The following is a 23,475-nucleotide window of genomic DNA, read 5'->3' on the forward strand; positions in this document are numbered from 1 at the left end:
GTCTAACAAAGTGTACTTTGGTTAGATTTTACTTCTTTGTTAATGTTGCAAGTAACACTTCTACGTATATATTTGAACTTTGAGTGATCTACGGCGTTATGATAAATCTGACGCGTCTCAAACAGATTTTTCCTTATCTAACGAATCCGATAAGTTATTGTTCAAGTAATACTGCCAAGAAAAGCCCTTAACCTGAAAATCGTATAAATCAAAGGCCTTGAATGTTTCGTAGCAATGTCGTAGCTGTCTACGAGGGACGCGAACTGGGGTGCGTCAGTAGATACGTAGCAGCGACGACGTAAAGACGCATTTTGTAAGTGTGTAATCGTATTATCGCGTTGCCTGTTTAAGGTAAGATTATTTATAATATAAAGAAAAAATTATTATACATTTAAACTATTAATATTTACTATTTTTGGGAATAAGCTCAGCTGGATTAGGTTAAAAGACATTTTTGTTATTTTTATGATCAAATATCTCAAATATTATATTTTTAAATGGTGTAAAATGTATTTTAATAAATATTTATATAAATTAAATTTTAGGTAACATGAAGTTATTTCTGTTTTGTCGTAAACAGTAAACATATAATTCGTCTTAGAAATAATTGCAGATTATTAAATATAATGACGTTCATACTATAAGATACTTATGGACAAGTCTAAGGTAGTAAGTAATTAATATATCACAAGTTAGAGTGATAGTGCCTAACGACTATATTCTAATTTGATTGTACCTTTAAACGTTACGCGATGGAAAGATACTTAAAGGAAGGGTCTGCTCGCTAAAGGGACCGTAAAACATAATGTAATGTTCTAAGTTTCGGCTCAACCAGGTTTAATCAAATAGGGGTCACTACCATACAAAAACTTTTTTAGTATTTAACCTTTCAAGATTTCAAGTTTCTTTTACTTCTCAGTAGAGTTTTTGTAAGAAATGCCTCAAAATTATATATCGTTTGTCTATAAATAGGTTGGATAAACAAGATATATTGAATACAATTTTTATTTATTTGTTAAAATAGTTATGGCTTTATTAATGTTTCACATACCTAACTTTTAAAGTTTAAAGTGAAATAAATGATATTTTATGAAAATATACAATAACGTTAAATATTAAATTACAACAATATCTGAGAACTTGGTACGTTAACATAAGAATAAAACACATTTAAAACGAGTATTAAGTGGTATGATGAATGTTCTACGGGATCGATCGAAAGCCGGAGGGGAACATTACAATTTGGGAAGCATTCCAAGGTATCTAAAGATCTTGATTTTTTAGTATTTGAGGAAAATATGATGTATATACAAAATACTTTATTGATCCAATTATTAGAAAAGCTCCACACATTCATATCGCAATTAAGTATTTCAAAATAAAATTAGCGTCCCAGGTTTTTAAATGAAGTATTCTAAACAATCGTTTTCAATTCTAAAATGTACTACTTTCTTTACTAACAAGGGAGTAATATAATACTAAATTGGATTATGCCAAGCCAGCCCTAAGAATATACTTCAGTTACTTCGGCCCCTAGCAAGAACATAGGTGGTATGTAATATAGGCACTATGCATTTATACAACGCGAACGCTGCGACGAATATTTTTAACCTCTTCATTACTAAATCTCGCAAAAGAACTAACTCTCTTTATATAGTTACACATGTTGGCGACTGTGTTTTAATAAACATAGTGTTTAATTTATTCAGAATGTACCTAATTAGGTAATATTTGATTGTAGTACTACATGATGTAATTAAAATATATTTATAATTACTTTCACGCCTATACCATACAAATCATAAATATACTGACAAACTGTTGATAAAAAAGCTTAGTGTTATAAATGATTACAAGTTAAAAGTATACGGATATGTAAGTAGGTGCATACTAACAATTCATAGCTTTGTCGATTGACATTGATTCAATGATATTGAGTTATGCTCTTTTTGGTCAACGACTTATGAATCGTTTGGTTATAAGATCTCGACCCATTTCCATATAGGTAAGAACTATATTACAATATATATACAAGTATGTCGACACGGTCAAGTATTTGTCTAAAGATAAGCCTTGGGTTCAAAAATATTAAGGATTTTACATATTCGTAAACGACTTATAACTCTCATTAACAAATTTATTGATGATACAAATTTTAATTGCGTTTTAACAATATTACTTAATTTGAGAAAGAAAGAAATATTAATTTATTTCAGAAATATTTCTAACCAAATGTATGATGTTGACAATTGTAGATGTTTCCACGATATATTTAAATGACTATTTCATAATAATAATTTTTACTATTTCATTATGTTTCTACGCTAAACGCTGCAATACATCTTTGAAAAATAGTGCCCTCTATTGTCGTAGACTAGCAACTCTCTGTGTGGAAAACTTCGTTTATCTGTGTACTGGCGTCATCTATTGTAGGGTAAATTTTCCTTTCAATTTAGAAAGAATTAACTAACTTAAGATATTTGAACTTTAAAGTTAATTTTTGAGCGAAGTACAGATGGCACTAACCGATGATATAGGATGTTTTTCACATTTTTGTAGCAATTAAATTATTTATAATGATAACCGTAAATTTGTACACAAAATTGCAATAACTGCGCCGTGTAATATGTAAATATTTCATCGTATGCGAGTGAAATATAATACACATAATATAAATAGATTTTCTATGATACATTTTCAATTCAATAATAGAGTCGTAGCATATCTACGTAGAATCTAAATGAAAAACCGCCCAAGGCATGCAGCCGAATGTCGGTGCGACGGCCGCGGAGGCGGGCGGGCGTTCCACGCGATCACTTTGAAGTGAAAGGCGGGCGGGGTGCACGTCGCATACGAACATACATTTCCAACCAGTAACCTCATTAATGCCAGTGACGTAAACCTATTGAACATAGTCGTATACGCCTAGAAAGACTAAGTTAATACGTGTCGATGCAGCATTGATTCTCAGTGTACACGGACGTTATAAAAAGTAACCTTGCCCGGTGCATTCATTATTCAGTGGCTACGCTAGGCTATCAGGATGGCGCCCTTAAAAGGTACAATTTCAATGTTCTTATAAAGCGGAGAAGATCGAAATTCACAGCCTGTGTCTTTGCGGATATACATGCATCCTAGTTTTTTATGACGTCATCTTTAGTGCAGTTCTATAATTGAGATAATATTTATGATAACCACTTCATTTCAGTTCATATCTGATATTATTATACGGTAGCACTTAGAAATGAATCTACGATATAAATTGATTCCTCATGGTATGCAGGGAGCGTCATACAACAATATCGACATATGAACTTTAGTTGTGAGCAAATAAAAATATCGCAAAAATATTAATTAAGATACGGTTGTATTAAACATTTGTTAAGTTTACACACACATAGTTTACAGAGGTTATGCTTATATTCTGTATCTCTGTATATATTAATGTGTATTATATATTAATTAATAATGTATTTTTTAATAAATATCAACTTCAACATAGTAATAATGTAAAACAATAACAATCTCCGGTTTATAGTACGCAGTCGTTTTCAATAAATTGAGAATTTTAGGTTTCTTCACCGCTATACTGAAGTTAATTACGGCAAATATCATAGATTAAATATAACTTAGGGTAGAGAACGCCTACGCCGTAGCCCCATTATGGCCTCACGGGTCATTTACTTTTACTCGCTATGATTACGGACTAAATAATCAAAGGAACAGTGAAAGAACTTTAATATGACACTATGATGCCTATGTAATAAAAAAAAATACTATTTATTTTTTTATTTCGATTTTGTTGAGGTTTTCGGGGTTAGTACAGTTTATAATCAAATCCAAGCAGGTTTTCAGTAGTCAAATCAATTATTTGTTTGTTTTTGAATGTTTTTATATCTTAAGTCTCGAGTGACTCGCTTAAGACTTCTCGTATCCGTAATAACTGTATTAAAATTCATGTTAACATCCGTGAATCAATAAAAAATTAAATAATAGTTTACATTTAATAATAGCTAGATCAATTCTTAAATCATTCAAATTCACTCAAAACCAAACTGTCTGAATAATTTCCATCCATTTATAAAAGTGACGCTGATGGAAACGTGTATTTTAATTTGTCCATACTGATACAACAAGAATGTATATTAAGCTTTTAAGAATAAGACTGCGTTTATTATGTACCTGTATATGTATATAAAATTCAGTAATTTTTAAGTTTTCCGATTTTTAATAAATAATTTCATTTTCGTATCTATACTTAATTTTTTACCTTATTCTTCTTATTGAAATAGTCATTGCTTTATTACGCATTAGAAATATTTTGAAATTAGGATATAAGTATCTACTATATATGGTAGAAATTCAGACATTTGCCGATCAGTAGGGATGCCTACAGATTCTAATTTAATGACGTGGAATAAGTGATACCTGTACATGTTATGTATATGATTGACATTTAATTAATGATAACAATGGAATAAAGTGTTTTAATTTCAACAATTCACTTAAAAATGAAAAACAACAATTAAACTTAAAATATCGGACCACGGACCGGGTCCCGACACCGAATGGTTCAAAGTTATATTCGGAGCTCAGAAATAGGGGAGGTATTTGCAGGCTTTAGCTGTTTTGTTTTATTCTATTCTGTTCTGTTCTGTTCTATTCTGTTCGGTTCTATTCTATTATGTTCTGTTCTGTTAAAAACATTTTTTTTTACTTTTTGTATTACTTTGGTTCATATACCAAAGTATCAATACTATACTGAAGTCCATAAGAATAATAGCTAACCTACTTTCACGTAATTTAAATCGTGTATTACTACTTGCAGTGTAGCAATTTGGGAAGCTTCCAGTAGGAATTAGTTACCATTTAATCATTTTCTACGAAGTAACACTTATGATAGACAAGTTGCTGTAAATTATGTCGGATGGAAAAGCTCGTCTTTTGACTTTTTACTCTTTCATATTTCAAAGCACACGAAAATGCATTGAGTTGAAATTAACGCTTTTGATCGAATCGTAACGAAACGTGGCTGTCTCGTTAGGCTTTTTTGTTCCTATTGTTCGTGAATCTTTTGTTTAAAGCCCGCTGGTTTTGTTTATTCATATGATGCCTACATTTCACTGTAGGTTCACGTGAAATATTTTATGTTGAACACATTCGCTTAGCTTTAAAAACACTACACTATTTAGATTTCTGTAATCGCGGTAACTTCGCTAACCTAATTTCAATAAACCTACTATTAGGAGACGTTATAGTAAGAAATAGCAATCTAGCAAAATCTGGGCTGTATTTTGGGAACAAACGAATTAAATACCTTCGTATTTATTATTTAATATAAATACAATTTTTCACGCAACTCCGAGAACTTTGAAACACGAGGGAGACGATTTACATTATAAAGGAAAAAATTAAGTAATGTATACAATGGAAAATTGTTTAACAGGGTCGTTGAGAGTACTTCGTGTTATCCATCATTGTAGTGGCCATTAAATTTAAGAGGCGAAGGGCGAGGGCGCGCCGAGTCATGTCATTCACTTGTCGGTTGGTGGCGCCTATTTACGTCTTAATATACTTACATACCACACACTTAACTAAAAGCAAATTCCACGAATAAAAGCTTTTTGCGCCGTTGATTATTATATACGCAATGTTGTAGCTCAAACACAAAGTCAAAATATCTTTATTCGTATAGGTAAACAAGTACACTTATGAACGTCAAAAAAATTTAATGAATTGTAAATTTAAATTTACTCCCAGCTCTTCTTTGAAGGAATGGAATAATTTTTAGTTTTGTGTTTATAAATTATATTTAAGATAAAAAAAAAATTGAATATTCTTTTTTTTATAAAATACAATGTTTACATGTAATTTATAAACGGAATGACTTTAATATAACATTTTTATATTTGTTGACGTAATCCAATTTAATTTGGTTGTTTTTTAATATATATGCTAATAAGTACAAAATAACCATAACTTTCGCCAATCTCCACAGTTTAAATGACTTTTATTACGCAATAGATTTTCTCTTTGTTTTTTTCTTTGTATTAGTTTCATAACAATAGAGACTTTGTTGATACATCCGTCGTTTCTCACGGTTTGACCTTTGTCTTTCAATTAAAAAACCCATATTTTTTTTAAAAACCGTGCACTAATATCACAACAGTATAAAGTAATTTATAATCTTCGATACTAATATAGTACTTAATAGGTTATATTATACGCTGAAAGCGGGTGTGAATTTCATTACTAACAATTAGAAGCCTTACGTAGTTAACGGCACAGTTACGAGTCTCCAAATAACAAAAACAACTATTGATTAGTTCGTTCTGCGTATCAGTAGACGGTAACTTATGTATATATTTAGCATAAAAAAAGTTTTGTCAATTTTATATTTTATTATATCATAATGCGTAATGATAATTATTATTACATGGGTAGGCATCCATATAATATCAGGGTACTGAGATTATCACCGATATTTAATTTAATTTCGCGATTTATATTGAAACCGACTTAATAGATTATCTGTGGATAGATTATCTATTATTAATCTTAAATGCAGCATACCTAGTCTACATTTACTCAAGATTTTGTATTCCTCCTAAAACTATATAAGCGTGTAATATAATAAATTCTACGTTTAATAACAATAATTGTAAAAGATGGACATGTATTTTCCTTTGTTAATCATTCATTTGCCCTATTATTTCTTAGGATCAATATTCTGCTTTCATTTCTGTAAAGAGTATGGAAGACATTTTAGATATTACCCGGAGTACCTAAGTGGCCTCTTGGTTACTAAAACGAAAAAAAACGTTGTAACCTTATGGTTTTTATTTTCCTACTAAATTCCTACGAAGCGACGATAAAATAGAAATTTTGCCAAGTTTCTAAAATGTTTTATTTACATTGTCTATAACCAGGAATCAATCGAAAGTATATTTCATTAGGTTTTTAACCTGTGTTTTAGAATATATTAATTGATATAAATGTACTGCAGATACAGTACTTATTAATGAGCACATGAACGTTGGTGACAGCTGAAGAGGCCTCGACTATCGTGATATTGCAGAGAGCCATTGACCCACTCCTTTTTAGCATTAAGTAGAGTCAGAGTGATATAACTAGAGCATCCTAGTTAAAAGGAAATTACATTGCGGCCGCATTAATTTTAAAGTGCTTGCTGTGCTTGGCCGGATTAAATAGAACGTTTAATAGAAATAAGATTTTTTTTACTTACGGACGTACTTTTATAGTTAACCTATGCTCTCTTAAGTTAATTGTATTATATGGTTGGAATATAATAGCAATATCGAAATCGAATTAAAATTGATTATCTGAATTCTTTTAAAATATCTTTACGTAAGGCACTGTACAGATAATAAAAGTGGTGATTCTTTACTAAAATATATTGTTACTTTTTAAGTTTGCACATAAAAATTAAAGTCACGTAATTAAGTAATGTAATTAACAACTTACGAATTATAATTTATTAATTATAGAATTATATCTTAGTGTTTGCTAGTGCGTTTGTATGCGCTAAGATCCTAGAATATATGTCGCGCTTAAAACACTGTAGGAAGGTATCGAAACTGAAAATAAAATCCACAGAAGAAAAGACTTCGTAAAGAATGAAACTGAATTGGCATCTGGCCATATTTGTTGACGTAGCTGTATTTTATATGCTGAAATAAAAGTATAAGAGTAACAAAGCATTACATTTTTATTGTTTCTAAAAGAACTGTTGAAAGTATTATATTTTTACTTAGCTTTTGTGTATATAACTCTCCACATAAAATCAGTAGACTTCACGTGAATTTTGATACTTATATCATATACATACAATAATCGTTACGATCAGATTTTTTTTATAGAAAGCGCATTTGAAAACATTTTTTTATTGTTTTAAACTGCAAAGCAGTAAACTGTCATAGCAAATTTGTGTGTTTAGAACCAGGCATTACTGAAACGCAATTCATTATTTAAACTGTCGTGAATAACGTAATGTATTCCTCATATATAAGTACTACACCCTTGACCGACTTGAAGTTTATAATTTTTATTTTGGTCCGTGGTTTAATTACACGGCATTCACGAATTCACGGTAAAATTTCACTTCTTTCAGGCTTAAAAAACATTTTTAAAGTGTTATGCCAGCTTTTCGTTCACCTTACGATTAAGTCTTAATTCCGTACGTGTGAAAGTTCCACTGATGCACAATCGGAGATCGAATGCTTCACCCCAGAGTTGATAATCGCTCACATTTGAATATATTAACAAGAACGCATACATTTGAAAAGATGAAAACGTCGATAAACATTTAATAGACTTTTGATTGTAGCAACAGAAAGTAGAATTACATAATAACTTGCAAAGCAATTACTGCTTCATATAAACAAAGATTTGTATATAAATTTGAAATTACTCATATTCATAAAGGTATGAATATGAATGAAAATCCATGTGATCAACTGCACTAGCAAGTCGTAAATAATAATCTCGGTAACAGAAACAAAGGAGCTTAGCATATATTTTTTAGGTTGGTATAATTATAAATGGAGATAAACGTTAAATACCTATTCTTATTACGAAAGGTACTCGGACTTTGTTTAAGCACGATTGTATATGTTACTGTTAAGATGTTGGAAGTTGTGGGTTCTATTCATAGCGAAATTATCTCTGTTCAGGTCTATAGGTAGGTACTTATAAAATGTAATAGTCTACAGGCACTATTATAATTGGTTGCAATCCGCAAATGGTTCTCGGAGACCCTAGTTGGTACTTAATATTCTCTATTGCTTCTGCTTATATTTTTCATATAAAATTATCTAAATTATATAAGGAAATAACTTTTTATTGATTTACTTATGCTTCATCTCTAAAGTAGGATTTCCTTGAGGAAAGCGTAAAATACACTTATTATTTTACGTCTCTTACAACGTAAAACTTACATGTACATTTTTTTAATTTCAGTTAATCATGAGGATTCGCAATGACATTAATAATGGCAACATACCGATTGTAGATAGAAAAAATGTATCACTTCGAGATTCGCAAGGAAGAGTAAAAAGTGATAGTTTAATTCAAAGCAGTAACATAGATAACTTTCATCTTTGGCATAATGCCAACGAGCATATAGACAATAGAACCAATTTTAATTCTATTAATTCAAGAACAAATGAGTCCTCAGTCTGTAACCATCTCTATAAATTGAGCAGGTTACTAGAACCAGATAACACAATTGATGAAACTATTACAAACAGTTCAAGAGACATTATTACAACAGGTAAGCATAAAATAATAGTAGTCTTTTGCATACTGATTTTTTATTAAAATATATAAATATGTAATAATAAAATATTTCTTGTGTGTTTTTAGTAAATACCAATGATTCAAAAAATATTACTTCGATTAACGAAGAACAACCCTTTTATGATATATCAGATACAGAAGAAATGTCGGAGGATAGTATTCATCGAGTACCAAGAGGAATTGTAAATCCAAATTATCCTGGCTTTCAACATTTAGCACATACACTTCAGGTATTTCACGTATTGTAATCATTTAGTGTAGTGTAATGGTTAGTTTTGTTCAACATTTCAGTGGTGTTTTTACAAAGCTATTTATTTTTTAATTTTAGTAATCATATATTTTCAACATTACAGGAGTATAGTTCAAATATAGAAAACTTTTATCAATCTGAAAATGAAATGACTGACGACGATATTGATACGGACATAACTGATTTTGAAATAAAGGATGCTAATGAAAATTACAAGGAGCTTAACAATAATAAATCAGAGTTCACAAACGGCCAGTTAAGTAAATTGACCAATAGCACTTTCGAATCGACCAAGCAAAGTGACATCCCTGATCTTCTAAAAACGATCTCATCCAATAACAATAATGATGATGCCGTAAATTGCGATATTACTTTTATAGGAAATGATATAGAGAATAATTTCAATACAAAAGATATAATCGGCGATTTTAACAAAGAAATTGAAGATGAAATTAAACAATTATTAAACTACAATATTAATATTCAAGATGACTTGGAAGATCTTCGAAAAGATATAAAAGACAATTTTGAAAAACCAATCGAAACTACAATCAATAATATAAGTGAGGTGGTAAATCATGTTATAAAAAAACTAGTAAAGAGCGATGTTGGTACTGAAACAAACGTATCAAGTAATGAAGCTAAAGGTGAAGTAAATATTGTCAACATGAATCAAACAAATGAGGTTAATGTGAGAATGGAAATTAACTTGAGCAGGCCTACATTCTTATTACTGGATAACTGTCACGAACAAATACAAGATGCGGCTTTGTCTGATGGAAAGGAAGAAATAAATTTAAATGAAGATGAGTATGATGCGGAAAAATTAAGCAATAATGTAGAGACTACAATCAAGCAACTAAGCACAGAGTTAAGAAAAATAATTCCCAAATTAAATGAAATGCGAGAACGCGATAAGTTATGGGCAGATAGGCCTATAATCACTGATGGGAATTCCAACAGGATATTAATGAAGTCAAGCAATACGTCAAATTCAAAGAAAGACACGCGCAGTCAAACTCATTATGAAAGCAACAGGCAATTAAATAAACTCAACTACCATCGTGTTCCGAATAAAAACCCTGTAAAGGCTCAAAGGTGCGTACGGTTTCATTATCTAACCCATACAATTTGTTTTACATTTTACACACCTTATAATAATTGTTTACATATATTACCCACGGATATGTTGAAGCCTAGATGAGCTTTCGTCATGCATTTATGCGTCTTTTAAGCCTGGCAGAATGTACGTGTAGTTTTAAATAGAATTGATGAGTTCACGAAGCTGATCAATTTATATCAGTTTATGTTCTGATTCATAGCGGCTAAATAGCGTTTTGAGTGAAATTATTTTCAAGAATATTGATAACGTGAAGAATAAATGAGGTATTTCAAGAACACAAAAAAGCTAATTAAAAAGCGATAATAATTTTTTGTTATTAATATTTTAGTGGACCTAAAGATCCTTCCAAATATGCTCAACACAATTCGTCCGTCCCTCAAGATAATATTAATAATGTAGCAGACAGTGAGTTGGGTAAGTTTTATAATAACGTCGTATTTTCACCTCTTCTTTTACATCTACTGACATGAAATTACTTTTCATTTTTTTATATTCTCACTTACAGATACCTTCGATGTTTATAATATAGAAACAGCGCTGCCGAAGTTAGATATAGACACTATAGAAAGTTACATAAAGGCCGCGAAAGAGGCAGAAAGACGTGTAAGTAATTGTTAGGTATAATAACATCTATTTTATGTAATATCATAAATTAATAATTTTATACGAGAACTTGTAGGCGAATAGTGATAGGTACGTGAAAGAAATGTATTATATAAAAGTTATGCGAGTACAGTAACATTAATATTAGTATATAGTAGTTCGTACGATGTAAGTAATAACTTAGTTAAGTTAAATTAAGTTAAGTGACTTGTACAAAACATACATTTTATAAAAAGAAAATGTTAGGCGCTATTAATATGTTGTGAAACACTATATACATTAAAATGAACCTCAAAGTAACGGTAACTACGATTGTGTTCAGTACACGTACACAATCGCATGCGGATCACGTTCGTTATAGTAATATACCCGTAATCATTATAATAACAGTTAAAAATTGCCGATCAAACTTGAAGCACAAGTGCCTTTCTAAGTGATTCAGCGTTGCAGACACTGAGTAGGTTCCACCTACTTAGTCATTTACATAAGTCGCAGACACTGCAGGCGTATTGACGCTTGCACAGTGATTAGTATTTGCAATTTGCTTTAGTCAAATTTAGTGTTTTAGTGAAAAGATTTAAAACTACCGTGGTTGTATTGTTATTGTGATGACATCTTTACCGTATTTTCACCCTGAACAAAGGCATTATAAAAAGGACACAAGATTTCTATTGGATTTATATACAATAACGTACGATAACCATGAATCTGTTGATAATATATGCTGCCTTGTAAGTTTTTAAATATTGTTCTGATCTCTTCTTTCGTAAAACTTTTTAATGTGAAAAATTTTATGACCAAATACTGGAAAGTTAAAGAAATGGAACACGAAACAGCACGCTTGTCCTTGTCCTATATGTCAAAATAATGTCAAACCAAAGGATTGTCAATCTAGACAGCTTTGTTCATTGTCAACAATCAACATTTAAATTTTATAATAAAAAATGTTTTGTTTTAAAGTATAAACTTATTTCCTAGTTACATAGCTGATAGTTATAAATTAATATTTGTGCCATTTATTTTGCCAAAAAGTAACGAAGACTGAATAGTTTTAAAGATGTTTGAGAGTTTACTAAGTAATATTAAAAGGAAGTTGAGTAAACCATCTCTAGAAACGACAGATAAAGAGGGTATAGATAAAACTGGTTTGAGACGTAAATTTCAAATATTTAAGGCGAAAATTGGTAAATCCCCAGAACAAACAGCGCCTCCGATCTATAATGATAACGAAGCATTATGCCCTAGAGTCATAAGTGGGGGTGACTATGTTCAAACAGAAATAGAATGGCCAATAATTTCAGATAATATTCCTAACATATTGGACAAATTTACTAAGATTGTAACAATAGTTGACCATGAACCTTATAACAAAAACGTACAGTAACTTGTTTCGGATTTGCAATTACTTTTTGTTGACAATTCTTTTATATAAATCTTTGTTTTAGAAACGAAATGATAGGGAGGAAATCAGGAAAAGGTTAGCTATGGGTATAGATTCAGAAGAATACTATAGTCTGGGTCACACCGACCGGCCAGGGAAAAAACCCAGCTTACATTCACGATTACAAAATGGTAAGAAGCTTTGATTTAAGAACCATCTAGATGAATAAACATATACTCTATAATCATTTAATCACCATTGCTAATTTAAGTAACAACTGCAATATTCAAATTATGAAAATAATTTATAATTTGCCAAATTGGGTTCTCTTTAGATGTTTTATCTTAAGTCTAAGCAAGTTCATCACTCTAATGTTTGCTTTGGGTCTTTATTTATCATGTTTATAATTCTGGATTATATATAATCAGGTAAGCTTGGTTGAACATTTCTGCTGATAAAATTAAAGGTATTCACTATATATATACAATCACTGTGAATTGCTTAATTGTCCATAAGAACTAGTTGTCTGTGACATTTAGGCTATAATCATTTTCATCTTACCACATGTCTACAATTTCTAATTGATGTCAATGCAGAAATGTCCAATCAATTGCCATGGGATTCTGTGCTAACTATTCATTAAATCAACAGGAAAAAATTTACAAATATGTATCATGAATGAGACAGCTTCTGATAATGAATCTCAATGCTCAGACTTGGACAGAAGTTTTAGTAGTAATAGTAAAAGTTTATCACGTTCAAGTATATTCAGCAAGAGTAGTTATAACCATCCCTATCAGACGAGACCACTTTCTGTCAACATAACAAAACAAGATAAAATAAACACAGTTCAGAGTGGTGAGAATTGTTTAATGTTTGTATAAATATATATGTTACCATTCTGATTATTTTATTGGTGTTGGTTCTATTTTCAAAAGTTTTTGTTTTATGTTTTACATTCATGCATGCATTAGTTATTTGTGATAATTGTATATAAATTATAAAAGGATCACAGTTCAAATCATACTTTACAAAACCTTTTGATTGCTTGTGTTCTAGGTTTCAAGTTGCACCCTGCATCTTTAATATCTAAATCACCAAAAACCCGTTCAACCCAATCTTTGAATCAGATTGAATTAAAGGAATCTGATTTCTATGCACTGCAAGCAACACTGCAGACTGAAGCTAGAATTGCCTTAGCACAAGCGAAGGAATTGGCCCGCATACAAATGGAGGTAATTTTTTGTCTATTCTTAAACTTTTTGTTTTGTTTAGATTGACTATTAACAAGCTTTACTTATTAAGCTCAATGTTAACAAATAAGCAAGATCTGCAATTTAGGTACTATGTGTGAATTTATTTATATCATATTTTTCATTGTATGAATAATTTCATATTATGATGTGCAAAACCCGCGAAGTTTGAGCTCCATTTGTATTTTTATTTTATTGTATTCAATATATAGCGTAAGGACTTCCAAACTTTACTTTTTAGTGCAATAGACTTTGAAATCGTAAATTTTTTTGAAAACATATTTTATATAAGCCAATTCAATAAAAATATGAGAATTTCTTTGCCTTGGCTCTTTAATATGAATACAATGTGTGATGTAAATTGTTTCTGTTCGTTATACATATTACCAGTAAAGCATTGAAATGTACTTTATAATATTTTTCCTATTACAGCATGAGCGAAGAAGTCGACCAGTATCACCTGTCACTGAAATGTTACGTCGCAGTATGGAGAAGGCCAACGTGCCACTTGCGCCTGATCGTCGGCGCGTTTCAAGGCAGATACTTACTGATATGAACATAGCTCAATTACAGGTATACGTCACATTTTTATAAATTAAAAAAAAATCAATAATTAACAAACGAAACGCCTATTACGCCTAAAATGAAATGTGAATATTTTAGAAAGATTTATCACTACATAGTATAAAACAAAGTCGCTTTCTTTGTCCCTATGTCCCTTTGTATGCTTAAATCTTTGAAACTACGCAACGGATTTTGATGCGGTTTTTTTTAATAGATAGAGTGATTCAAGAGGAAGGTTTATATGTATAATAACATCCATTAAATAGTGAAGAAGTACTATTATTTTTGAGGTTTCTAATGTGTGATGTCGTAAATAATTACATTTTTTCCGCTTACATTGCAAACGCAGGCTGAACCCTACGAGTTTTATCAAAATAATGTACTAAGTATTACGTTATTAGTTATTAGTTATACACATTGAAAAGGTCTACAGAAAAGTCCGTGATGGTATATGTCTTATGGATAACCCACAGTTTTATTATATACAACGTTTACAGATTTTCTATAGTGTATTTAGTATCAGCATTGCACCCGTGCGAAGCCGGGTCGGGTCGCTAGTTTTACATACAATACAGATTTACAAAATTTTATTTTCTATTATAAAAATAACAATTTGTAATATGAATATAGTAATTTAATATATAACGCAAATAAATACATCATTATTTCAAAGTTGCTTACGTTATAACGTTATTGCATGACCTTGTGTCGTTTTACGATTAACTCCACCGAGTCACGCGTATCTTCACAACAATGACTATTGTTTTTTGTAAAAATACGACTTTTTCATATGCATTTGATTTCTTGTATTGTTATAATTTTATTTTGAGGGTAGATGTATAATTTTGATGTATGCGATTTGTTGAATTTGACTTTTTGAAGATCATAGCATATATTATATTAGATAGTATAGCATATATGCTAGGTTTTTCTCTATTTAATCTAAAGTATTAGGTATATAATATATTATAGTATTCTCGTATAGAACTCAACTTATTTGGAAAAGTCCTTTTAATTAAAAAGCAATGTCTATAGCAGAGTATTTGTTATTAACAATTAATACTTCACTAAATTTCTTACCTACCATTTCTTATGCTAAATTTACTGCTGAAGTATTCAAACCTTTAGTTTTGATTGCCTTAGTCCTCCATATTTACGTAAAATTGAAGTTGATGCGTCGAGACTTAGTGCTAAGCATTCGAATAACACCCACGCTGAGAGAGCGAGAGCTAAAGCATAAGAATATTGAGAAATAATTATAAGTTCCATATTTAAATTTTAGGTAATTGTCAATGAGCTGCACTCTCAAATTGAGTGTCTTAACGACTCACTTGTCAAACTTTTGATGGCCAGAGACGAATTACACATGGGGCAAGACTCTATGCTTGTTGATATTGAGGACCTTACCCGATACTTGTGAGTATTTATTGCCTTTTGACTTTAATAATTTTGTATAATTCAACATTGAATTAATTTTCAACGACGACAACAAAAAAACTTGGGGTTGGTGTGTTTAAACAGTTTTCAGTAATTATTTAAACAGTTTTTATTACAAAGATGTATCTAGTTAATATTTTACTACAAAAACGTTTAAATCCACTTCATAAATTGAAGTAAGTCATAATAACGAAATTAATTAAAAATATTGCAAGCCCAGATCTCGGAAACTTGAATTTCAAGGTTAGCTGGGTTGTACAATGGTTTTTGCTAATTAAATTCTTAATTCGTATATTATTGTATTTTTTGTGCTGAAATACATTTCTTACAAAGTATTTTGATTAAGCATTCATATAATGTAGCAGGCGTCTTGTGCATCAGGCATTAACATGTATTATTAATTTTTTAAATGAATGGGATTGGTTTTGTCTTGATACTACTATAAAGCTCAATATTATTTGTTTATTTAATAATTATTTATTGATAAATTTTTATTAATAAAAAAATTTGCTGGCCTCTTAGCTGAAATTAAATTTTAACGATTTCGACTCGTACATTTGTACATATTACTATTAGTTTACGAGGTGATCCATTGTTTATCAGCATTTTTAAATATCATATAAAAAAACAGTATTTTAATAAATATTAAGTGAAATCACTATTTTTTTATTATTAATAAACACTTGGTTAGGATAGAGTTTTTTATTGACATTCATAAGTTATACATTGCGCTACCAATATGTATATATGTAATATAATGGTGTCAGAAATATGTTTCTTTGACTGTTATTGTAAGGCATTATGCAAAGGCTAAAAATATCGTAATATTAATTTGCAAATTCCTGTTTTCAGAGGTGTTAAAGAACAAAGCAAGAAGTCCAAAGGCCCTGCCAAATCTGGAGTGAGGCGACTCACCGCACTGGTGCACAAATAAACATCGGTTTGGTATTCATGTTATTGATATTATATCAGAACCTCCTGTTATTATTACACCGAAATAATTTATAGGTCACAAAGAAAAAGTGCGGTAAAAATATTAAAATAATTTTATTTCATAATAATAGTGATAATTTTTCTATATATTTTTTGTCAGTTAATTCGTGGTTCATACAAATTACCCTAATCGAGATTGGTATGGAAATGAAGTACCATTAAAACTATATTCATATAGTTGGCACAAACAATAAATACATTCAAATACTTCACATAAAATTCAAGCATTTATGCGTTGCTCTGTCAGAGATCGACAATTTCGACAGTTTCGTTCCGAAATTTGACGTATAGAGAGACTTGACAATAGTTTGTAGTAAAAGTACTGAGCACTGTCAGACGTCAAACGTCATTTCTATGTAGACATTTGACTCGTTAGAACTTTCAAAACTTCATATTTTATTAAAAAATTAAAGAATTGTTTTTTAAATATCTTTTTTAATGTTCGTGCCCATTGTATATTTTTTTGTATCTACCGTACTTTTTCGAGATCCGATAAAGAATTTCTATTGATACAATTTCAAATTCTTACGTAGTCATAGTACAATGTTACAATGCATGGAACTAGTATATACAATTGGATAATGTTTATACTTGTATTTAGGCAATATGCTATTTGCAGATACCCAGTGATAAATATAATATGGGATTAATATTATTAGGTTTTATGGTGCAACGTTTTATCAATAATCTTGGCAAATGTTATTGGCATTAAAAATACGATAGTTCGAAAGGAGAATGACCGTCTTTATTAATAGTAGTTTTTAAATTTACTTGCATTAAATATAAATAGATGTATAGTTCTACCGGGTTCTAAAGCTAATAGATATTTTGTTAATGTTAATCATACTCAATCACAATCTATTGTTCTCGTCTATTAATTATTGTTTAATAACTTAATAATCATTAATATTTTGTTTATTTAAAACGGGACCGAAACGAAAAGAGACGGGACCTAAATAAAAAATCCTTTATTTGTCCCAAATCGATGTGGTTCAATGTTCAACCTTGTGCGAACCCATACAGATGTCAAGTTTGGTCATTCTCCTTGATTTATGTAATGTTCCCGGGATCTATGTAGTATTATAGGATGTAATAGTTGAAATTTCGTCTGGCATTTATATGTTGAGTGAATTCGTCATACACGATAACAGATGATTTCTATTCTTATTTTGATTCGATTTTTAAACCAGGGAATTATACTATTTCAATTATCAGTTTTGCAAAATGTTTTCATGAGTCACACGAGACTCTATGTCTTTGGCAAGCTTGCATTACAAACATAACCCATATTAGTATGGTGGGCTCAGTTTCCACACTAAGACGCTCATTTGGTCCGCGTCTCATACAAAATCTCCCATACTAATTGTTGTATTTCGTGGTTTAAATAATCAATAAAAAATATCAAGTGAAATATAAAATATAAGTCATTTCTCCGTAATAGTAGACAATTTAATTTATTACATAAAGTGCTAGTAATTACACTACTCAAATACCCAGTTCCTATTTTACGTACTGCATATTCATTTGAAAGCAACAGGTAGAGTTTTTTTTTTAATATTCAATATTTGTTTCATGTTTCTGTAACAATAGTTCGATATTTAAAAAATTGCCTGTCACAAGTTACGTCACATTGACAGTTTGATGTATATTTCGTTACAAATGTTACTGAAATAGATACAAGTGGAGTGATCATTGCATAATGAAACGTCGTATAAACAACTATACTTCTGAAGTCATGCATTTTTTACCTTTAGATTTTTTTTACTTATGACTTCAGCCATGCTTTATACAGATAAATTTAACAACTAGAGCGAAAGTTCTTTTAACATGAGATACAGAACATTTGTTTTAATCAGATAAGTATAATTAGAACATATGATTTCCCTTTTTCATATTAGAAAGATTCCATGTTTACTGTAGCCCTATGCGATGCTATACCAGATGTATATTTAGAAGTTTTTTAGGTTTAACACCGTGATAAAATTCAAATCTTTACGGTGTTAGTATATTTTTAATTTTTTTTTCAATTGGTTTATTAGACCTTGAGTAGTAAGGGAAACTCTAGATGAAAAACAAAAATGTTTTGAAAACTTTTTTTTAACATTATTATTAAAAGGTATCTAAAAGTAATCATTGATAAAATGTGACGTAATTTATGAAAGGCCAATTAGATTTAGTGACGTTTGTGATTTGCATATTAGGATAATATTTTTCATTAATAGTGCTCATCATAGAGTTAATGCACGACGGGCTGATATAAACAGGGTTCGGATTAGTTGCTTAGTTTAATTGCGATAAGCATCGCGCTATATTTTTTCATTATTTAGATAAGGCAACGTTAGTTGGACCAAGTGTAATTCGGTTTCTATATTCAACTAACGGATTGGGACGCTCTAAGCTCCATGATGCGAAAAAGTATGTAATATTTAATTAATAACAGTTTTATTTTTAAAGCATTACTAATAGATACGAAACGATTTGAATTTAGAATTTCATGATATTTAAACATTAAATGATTTTGTCGATTTTCCATAGATGGCGCTATTTTCAATTAAAATACTTACGCATGTAACAGACTATATACTAGATGATGTGAAGCCATAAAACAATCTCTTCTCGTTACCATACTAAGCCTCAATTGATATAAATCTTCCTAGATCTGTTTCTATGACTATCCATTATTTACGTACTTGAATGTTAACCTTTTGGAAAGGACGGATCAGTAGCCCCACTGAGTTCAAGGTAACGTAAGGCATCAAATAATTGTATGAAAACCGTTTCTTACAATTTCTTTACAAACATGTAAATCAGAGAGCGTTAATCTCGACTGAGCTTTAACTATTTAGTTTGATATTATGTGTGTAACTCAAATGTACATATATGCAAATAGTCGCACTAATCACAATACATGTCAAAATATTTCACTATTAGATCTTTAAAGTTTAAACTTTAAAACGTGTCTCCAGTTAATAAATTTCAAAACTATCGATATTTTAAAAGGAAGATAAGAACCGTGGTAACAAACTCCATGCTGTCTTTATTCAAGATTTTAAAAATCCTTTTCGGACTTTTACATTAATATTAGGTTCCTGACTTAAGATGCGTTTTAAAGTACAGCCACACATAATAGAAAAGTACCTTTATATAGGGATGAAAATCCTTTTTATTAGTAGAATTCTGATAAGATATAAAATAGTTAATTTGGGAAGGTTTTATTTCATCATTCCGTAATTGCTAATATCGTTACAAATAAAAACCATTACAGTGCTACATTGATCGCTATGAGATTTAAATAATATTTTAAAACGAACCGTAGATTTGATCACTTATTTTATGAAACTGAATGAATGTTTTCATTACATTTATTGCCGGTATGATACTTCAAAATGAAGTTGTACGATTCCAAATGGTAACTAATGTATGGAAATTATGTTTATAAAAGTTAACCTATTCAATAATTTACTGTGTGATGGCTAGTTTTATTTTATTTGACAGTTTCATGAAGTTATCAAATCTACGATCAACGTTTTGACTTTATTATGTGTCTGCAATTAATAATCTTCATAGCGGATTTTAAAGTTAGCAAAATTAAACTATACTAGGCATTATTATTATTTAAGGCATTTATTATTTTTCTTACTTTTTTATACCTAATTGTGTTTGTATATTTATGGACACCAAGCTTTTCGAATTTAATTTTGCAAACCACCTATTTTTATATTATTTTTAGTTTCAATCTTATTTTCGATTGGATTTGTTGCTAGCAGTCGGAATTTAGATATTTTCTAGTTATTTTTTGGTTGTGTATTTTAGTTTATTCTTGCTGAAAGGTCTTCTCGATTGGATTTCTTTGTGTTGATTCTACATTTGTATACATATCAATGATTTAGGTTATGTAATCTCAGTAAATTCTAAAGAAGTTCGCGATAACATTAATTTATCATTTATTGTTGGTATTTTGCAGAATCGTAACTAAAATTATGTACGAGTTGACCTTTCTTTATCTAAGTTACCATTATGTTATTTTTAGGATAAGCTTGTGCAAGAGCAGGTTTTTAGATCACGGAAAAATCATACAACTTCCGTTATTGCCGCCATTGCTGAAATTAATACAATTCTTTCTCTTCATAGCTAACATTACGAATTAAGTCACTTAAACTAATATACTAGTTAACATCGAAAGTATGAATCCTCGAACAACCGATCTCAATAGAAGTTAAAACTAACTTGAATTGAAAAAGATCTCGAAACATGTGAATTATGTTTTATGTAATTTATAGATTGGATACAAGTGTTTTATAAAACAATATTTTTAAAAGGCTTAGGGCCTGTTTCACAATATCTAAATAAGTTCCAAATAAGCCATTTATTACTTATTGGTAGGATAAACAGTATTTTTGCGTTTCACGAGTGTCAGATAGCGTCTATTCGTCATGATACGCAAAGTATCTTATTCTGAACTTTTATCTTTCGAATAATTTATGTGTTGCATAGTTATTTGGTACTTTATCCATACATTGTGAAACATGCCCTTAGTGTATTCGACTTAATTCTCGAATAATCATGCGAAGTCCGACGAATAAACCACGAACGATAAATCAATGCTATACATGTCTATTTATTTTAAATGTATTGTTGTATACAGTTTCATCTTAAATTTAACAAGTTTACAGAGGCCGTTAAATTTCGCCGGTTCTTTAGAAGTTAAAGTTGTTTTGTATTATTAAAAAAAGAGTCGTAGTAATAATTATCACACTAAATATATTCAAAAGTGTTATTTAAATGTATTCGATAGTAAATGTCAAATAAAAACAACAGATATTGTAAACCAAGTAAGGATTCTTCGATTTGAATTATATAATATTTTACGAGTCCCATTTGCGTGGTCTTAAATGCGCCACCCACTTATAACAATTAAATCAGATGTATCAACTAAATTCTTACGTCTCTTTCTGTCAAATTGTTTGTACGCTGTGATGAAAAGAGACAGTTCACAGGGATTCAGTTTTTCTTTATAAAAAATGACAGATATACATACTGATATTGCAATAATTGTTAAAATTATAAACATTTCGCATTTAAATGAATGCTTTGGCGTGCTTCAAATCCATTGATGACGTGATACCACTATACCTGAATAAATAAATAAATGTTGTATATGAGGTCTTTTATTCATTACTCCTACCTAAGAACATGTGATAAGAAGAGAAAGAGACTTAGGGCCTAAATGCGACATCCTGAACTATGGATTAAGAGGATTGATAAAGGACATCTGAGAATAAACATTTTTTTTTAATTGAATTTATATTTGGAAAGTTTAAATATTTTATCTTCGTACTTTCCTGCAGTTTCAGGTTTTAGGTTGAAAAATCACTTCTATACCTAACATTAAATATTTGTATTTTCTTTATATCCTTTAACATATGGTTAAAATCATTTACTATATTAATGGATGTAATGAAATATAGAAATTGTATAATACAAAATACAATGATTTGATAGTACTACATAATTACAGAAAAATAGGTAAACAAATCTATGTACGAAAACGTTTCTGTAAACCAGAAATGATTTCGGGTAGGTAAGCCCTGAAATTCCTCTATACACATTTCTGCGTTTTTAAATCTGATTAACAGTTAATAAGCAATTAGGTATGTATGACATTCCATATTGGAAAGACAGTAACAATTCCTCTTTTCTCTTCCACAAATCCAGAACCTTTAGGTACTGTTCGACTGTACATTCGAATTTTTAAATATTTATGTCTACGAAATTAAAATTAACATTTTGTTAATTCTCTTGCCCCAAATTCATCACAAACTATATGATTGCGTTAATTACACCGCGATGGCAATGGGTCATTTCCCACAATCCGACGGCGCATCGCGACCATATCAAAAATACCGCAGTTGACCCCAAAACCCGTCACCTGCACGACCCAGGTGCGTCCGCGCAATTAATAAACTCTAATAATAGAAACCGTAGAATTTATTTGTTTTATTGTCTCTATCGCGCTAAAGTACTTGAGCTCAAGATTTATTATTTCCGTTCGCGCGAAATTTCGTGTAGAAAACCGTACCATTTAATCAAGAAATTTTATCTTAATTACAATTTTCAATATAGATTGGATTATTTGATGGGGTGTCTAATTGAGTGAACACGATATCTTTATTTTTTTTAGCGATTGGCCATGTGAAAATAACATTTTGATTGTATTATTCATTGGGGCATCCCATGGGAAAATTACTTTTTTTTAAAACATGTATTTTGCTTTTTGTAATCAATCGGTAAAATATAAAAATAAAGCCGAAGTCTTGGGCGCTTGATATACTTATGATTTTCTGTGCGAAGAATTTTTAACAAATTATAAATAATCGTGCATTATTTCTCTTGCATTGTGCATTCATGAATTATTAGTTTATAAATAAATATTTAATAAAAATCTATCAAAGCCACAGAAGGCGAATCAACTGTAGCTATGCTTGCTTCTCTTAACATTTCATACTACATAAACAATTCTAATATAACTTAGTTACTTATACCATTGTTGCTA

General features: G+C 30.1%; 1 protein-coding gene across 4 annotated transcripts; it reads left to right on the plus strand.

The window, feature by feature from the left end:
* The first annotated feature begins 296 nt into the window (after positions 1-296).
* LOC110999661 (schwannomin-interacting protein 1) lies at positions 297-22,081 on the plus strand. Of its 4 annotated transcripts, none has more exons than XM_022268834.2 (12): positions 297-351; positions 8,980-9,292; positions 9,385-9,548; positions 9,672-10,666; positions 11,020-11,105; positions 11,197-11,294; positions 12,740-12,866; positions 13,327-13,533; positions 13,735-13,910; positions 14,361-14,501; positions 15,775-15,908; positions 16,782-22,081. In XM_022268834.2, the coding sequence occupies exons 2-12, from the start codon at positions 8,986-8,988 to the stop codon at positions 16,861-16,863; spliced, it is 2,517 nt and encodes an 838-aa protein (XP_022124526.2). In that variant the 5' UTR covers positions 297-351; positions 8,980-8,985; the 3' UTR covers positions 16,864-22,081. The 4 variants fall into 4 exon arrangements, with proteins under 4 accessions (XP_022124526.2, XP_022124525.2, XP_022124528.2 ...); XM_022268833.2 differs by lacking the exon at positions 297-351 and adding an exon at positions 2,838-3,059; XM_022268836.2 differs by lacking the exons at positions 297-351; positions 13,327-13,533 and adding an exon at positions 2,838-3,059.
* The last annotated feature ends 1,394 nt before the right edge of the window (positions 22,082-23,475 follow it).

Source organism: Pieris rapae, chromosome 16, assembly GCF_905147795.1.
Source record: "Pieris rapae chromosome 16, ilPieRapa1.1, whole genome shotgun sequence".
Taxonomy (NCBI): domain Eukaryota; kingdom Metazoa; phylum Arthropoda; class Insecta; order Lepidoptera; family Pieridae; genus Pieris; species Pieris rapae.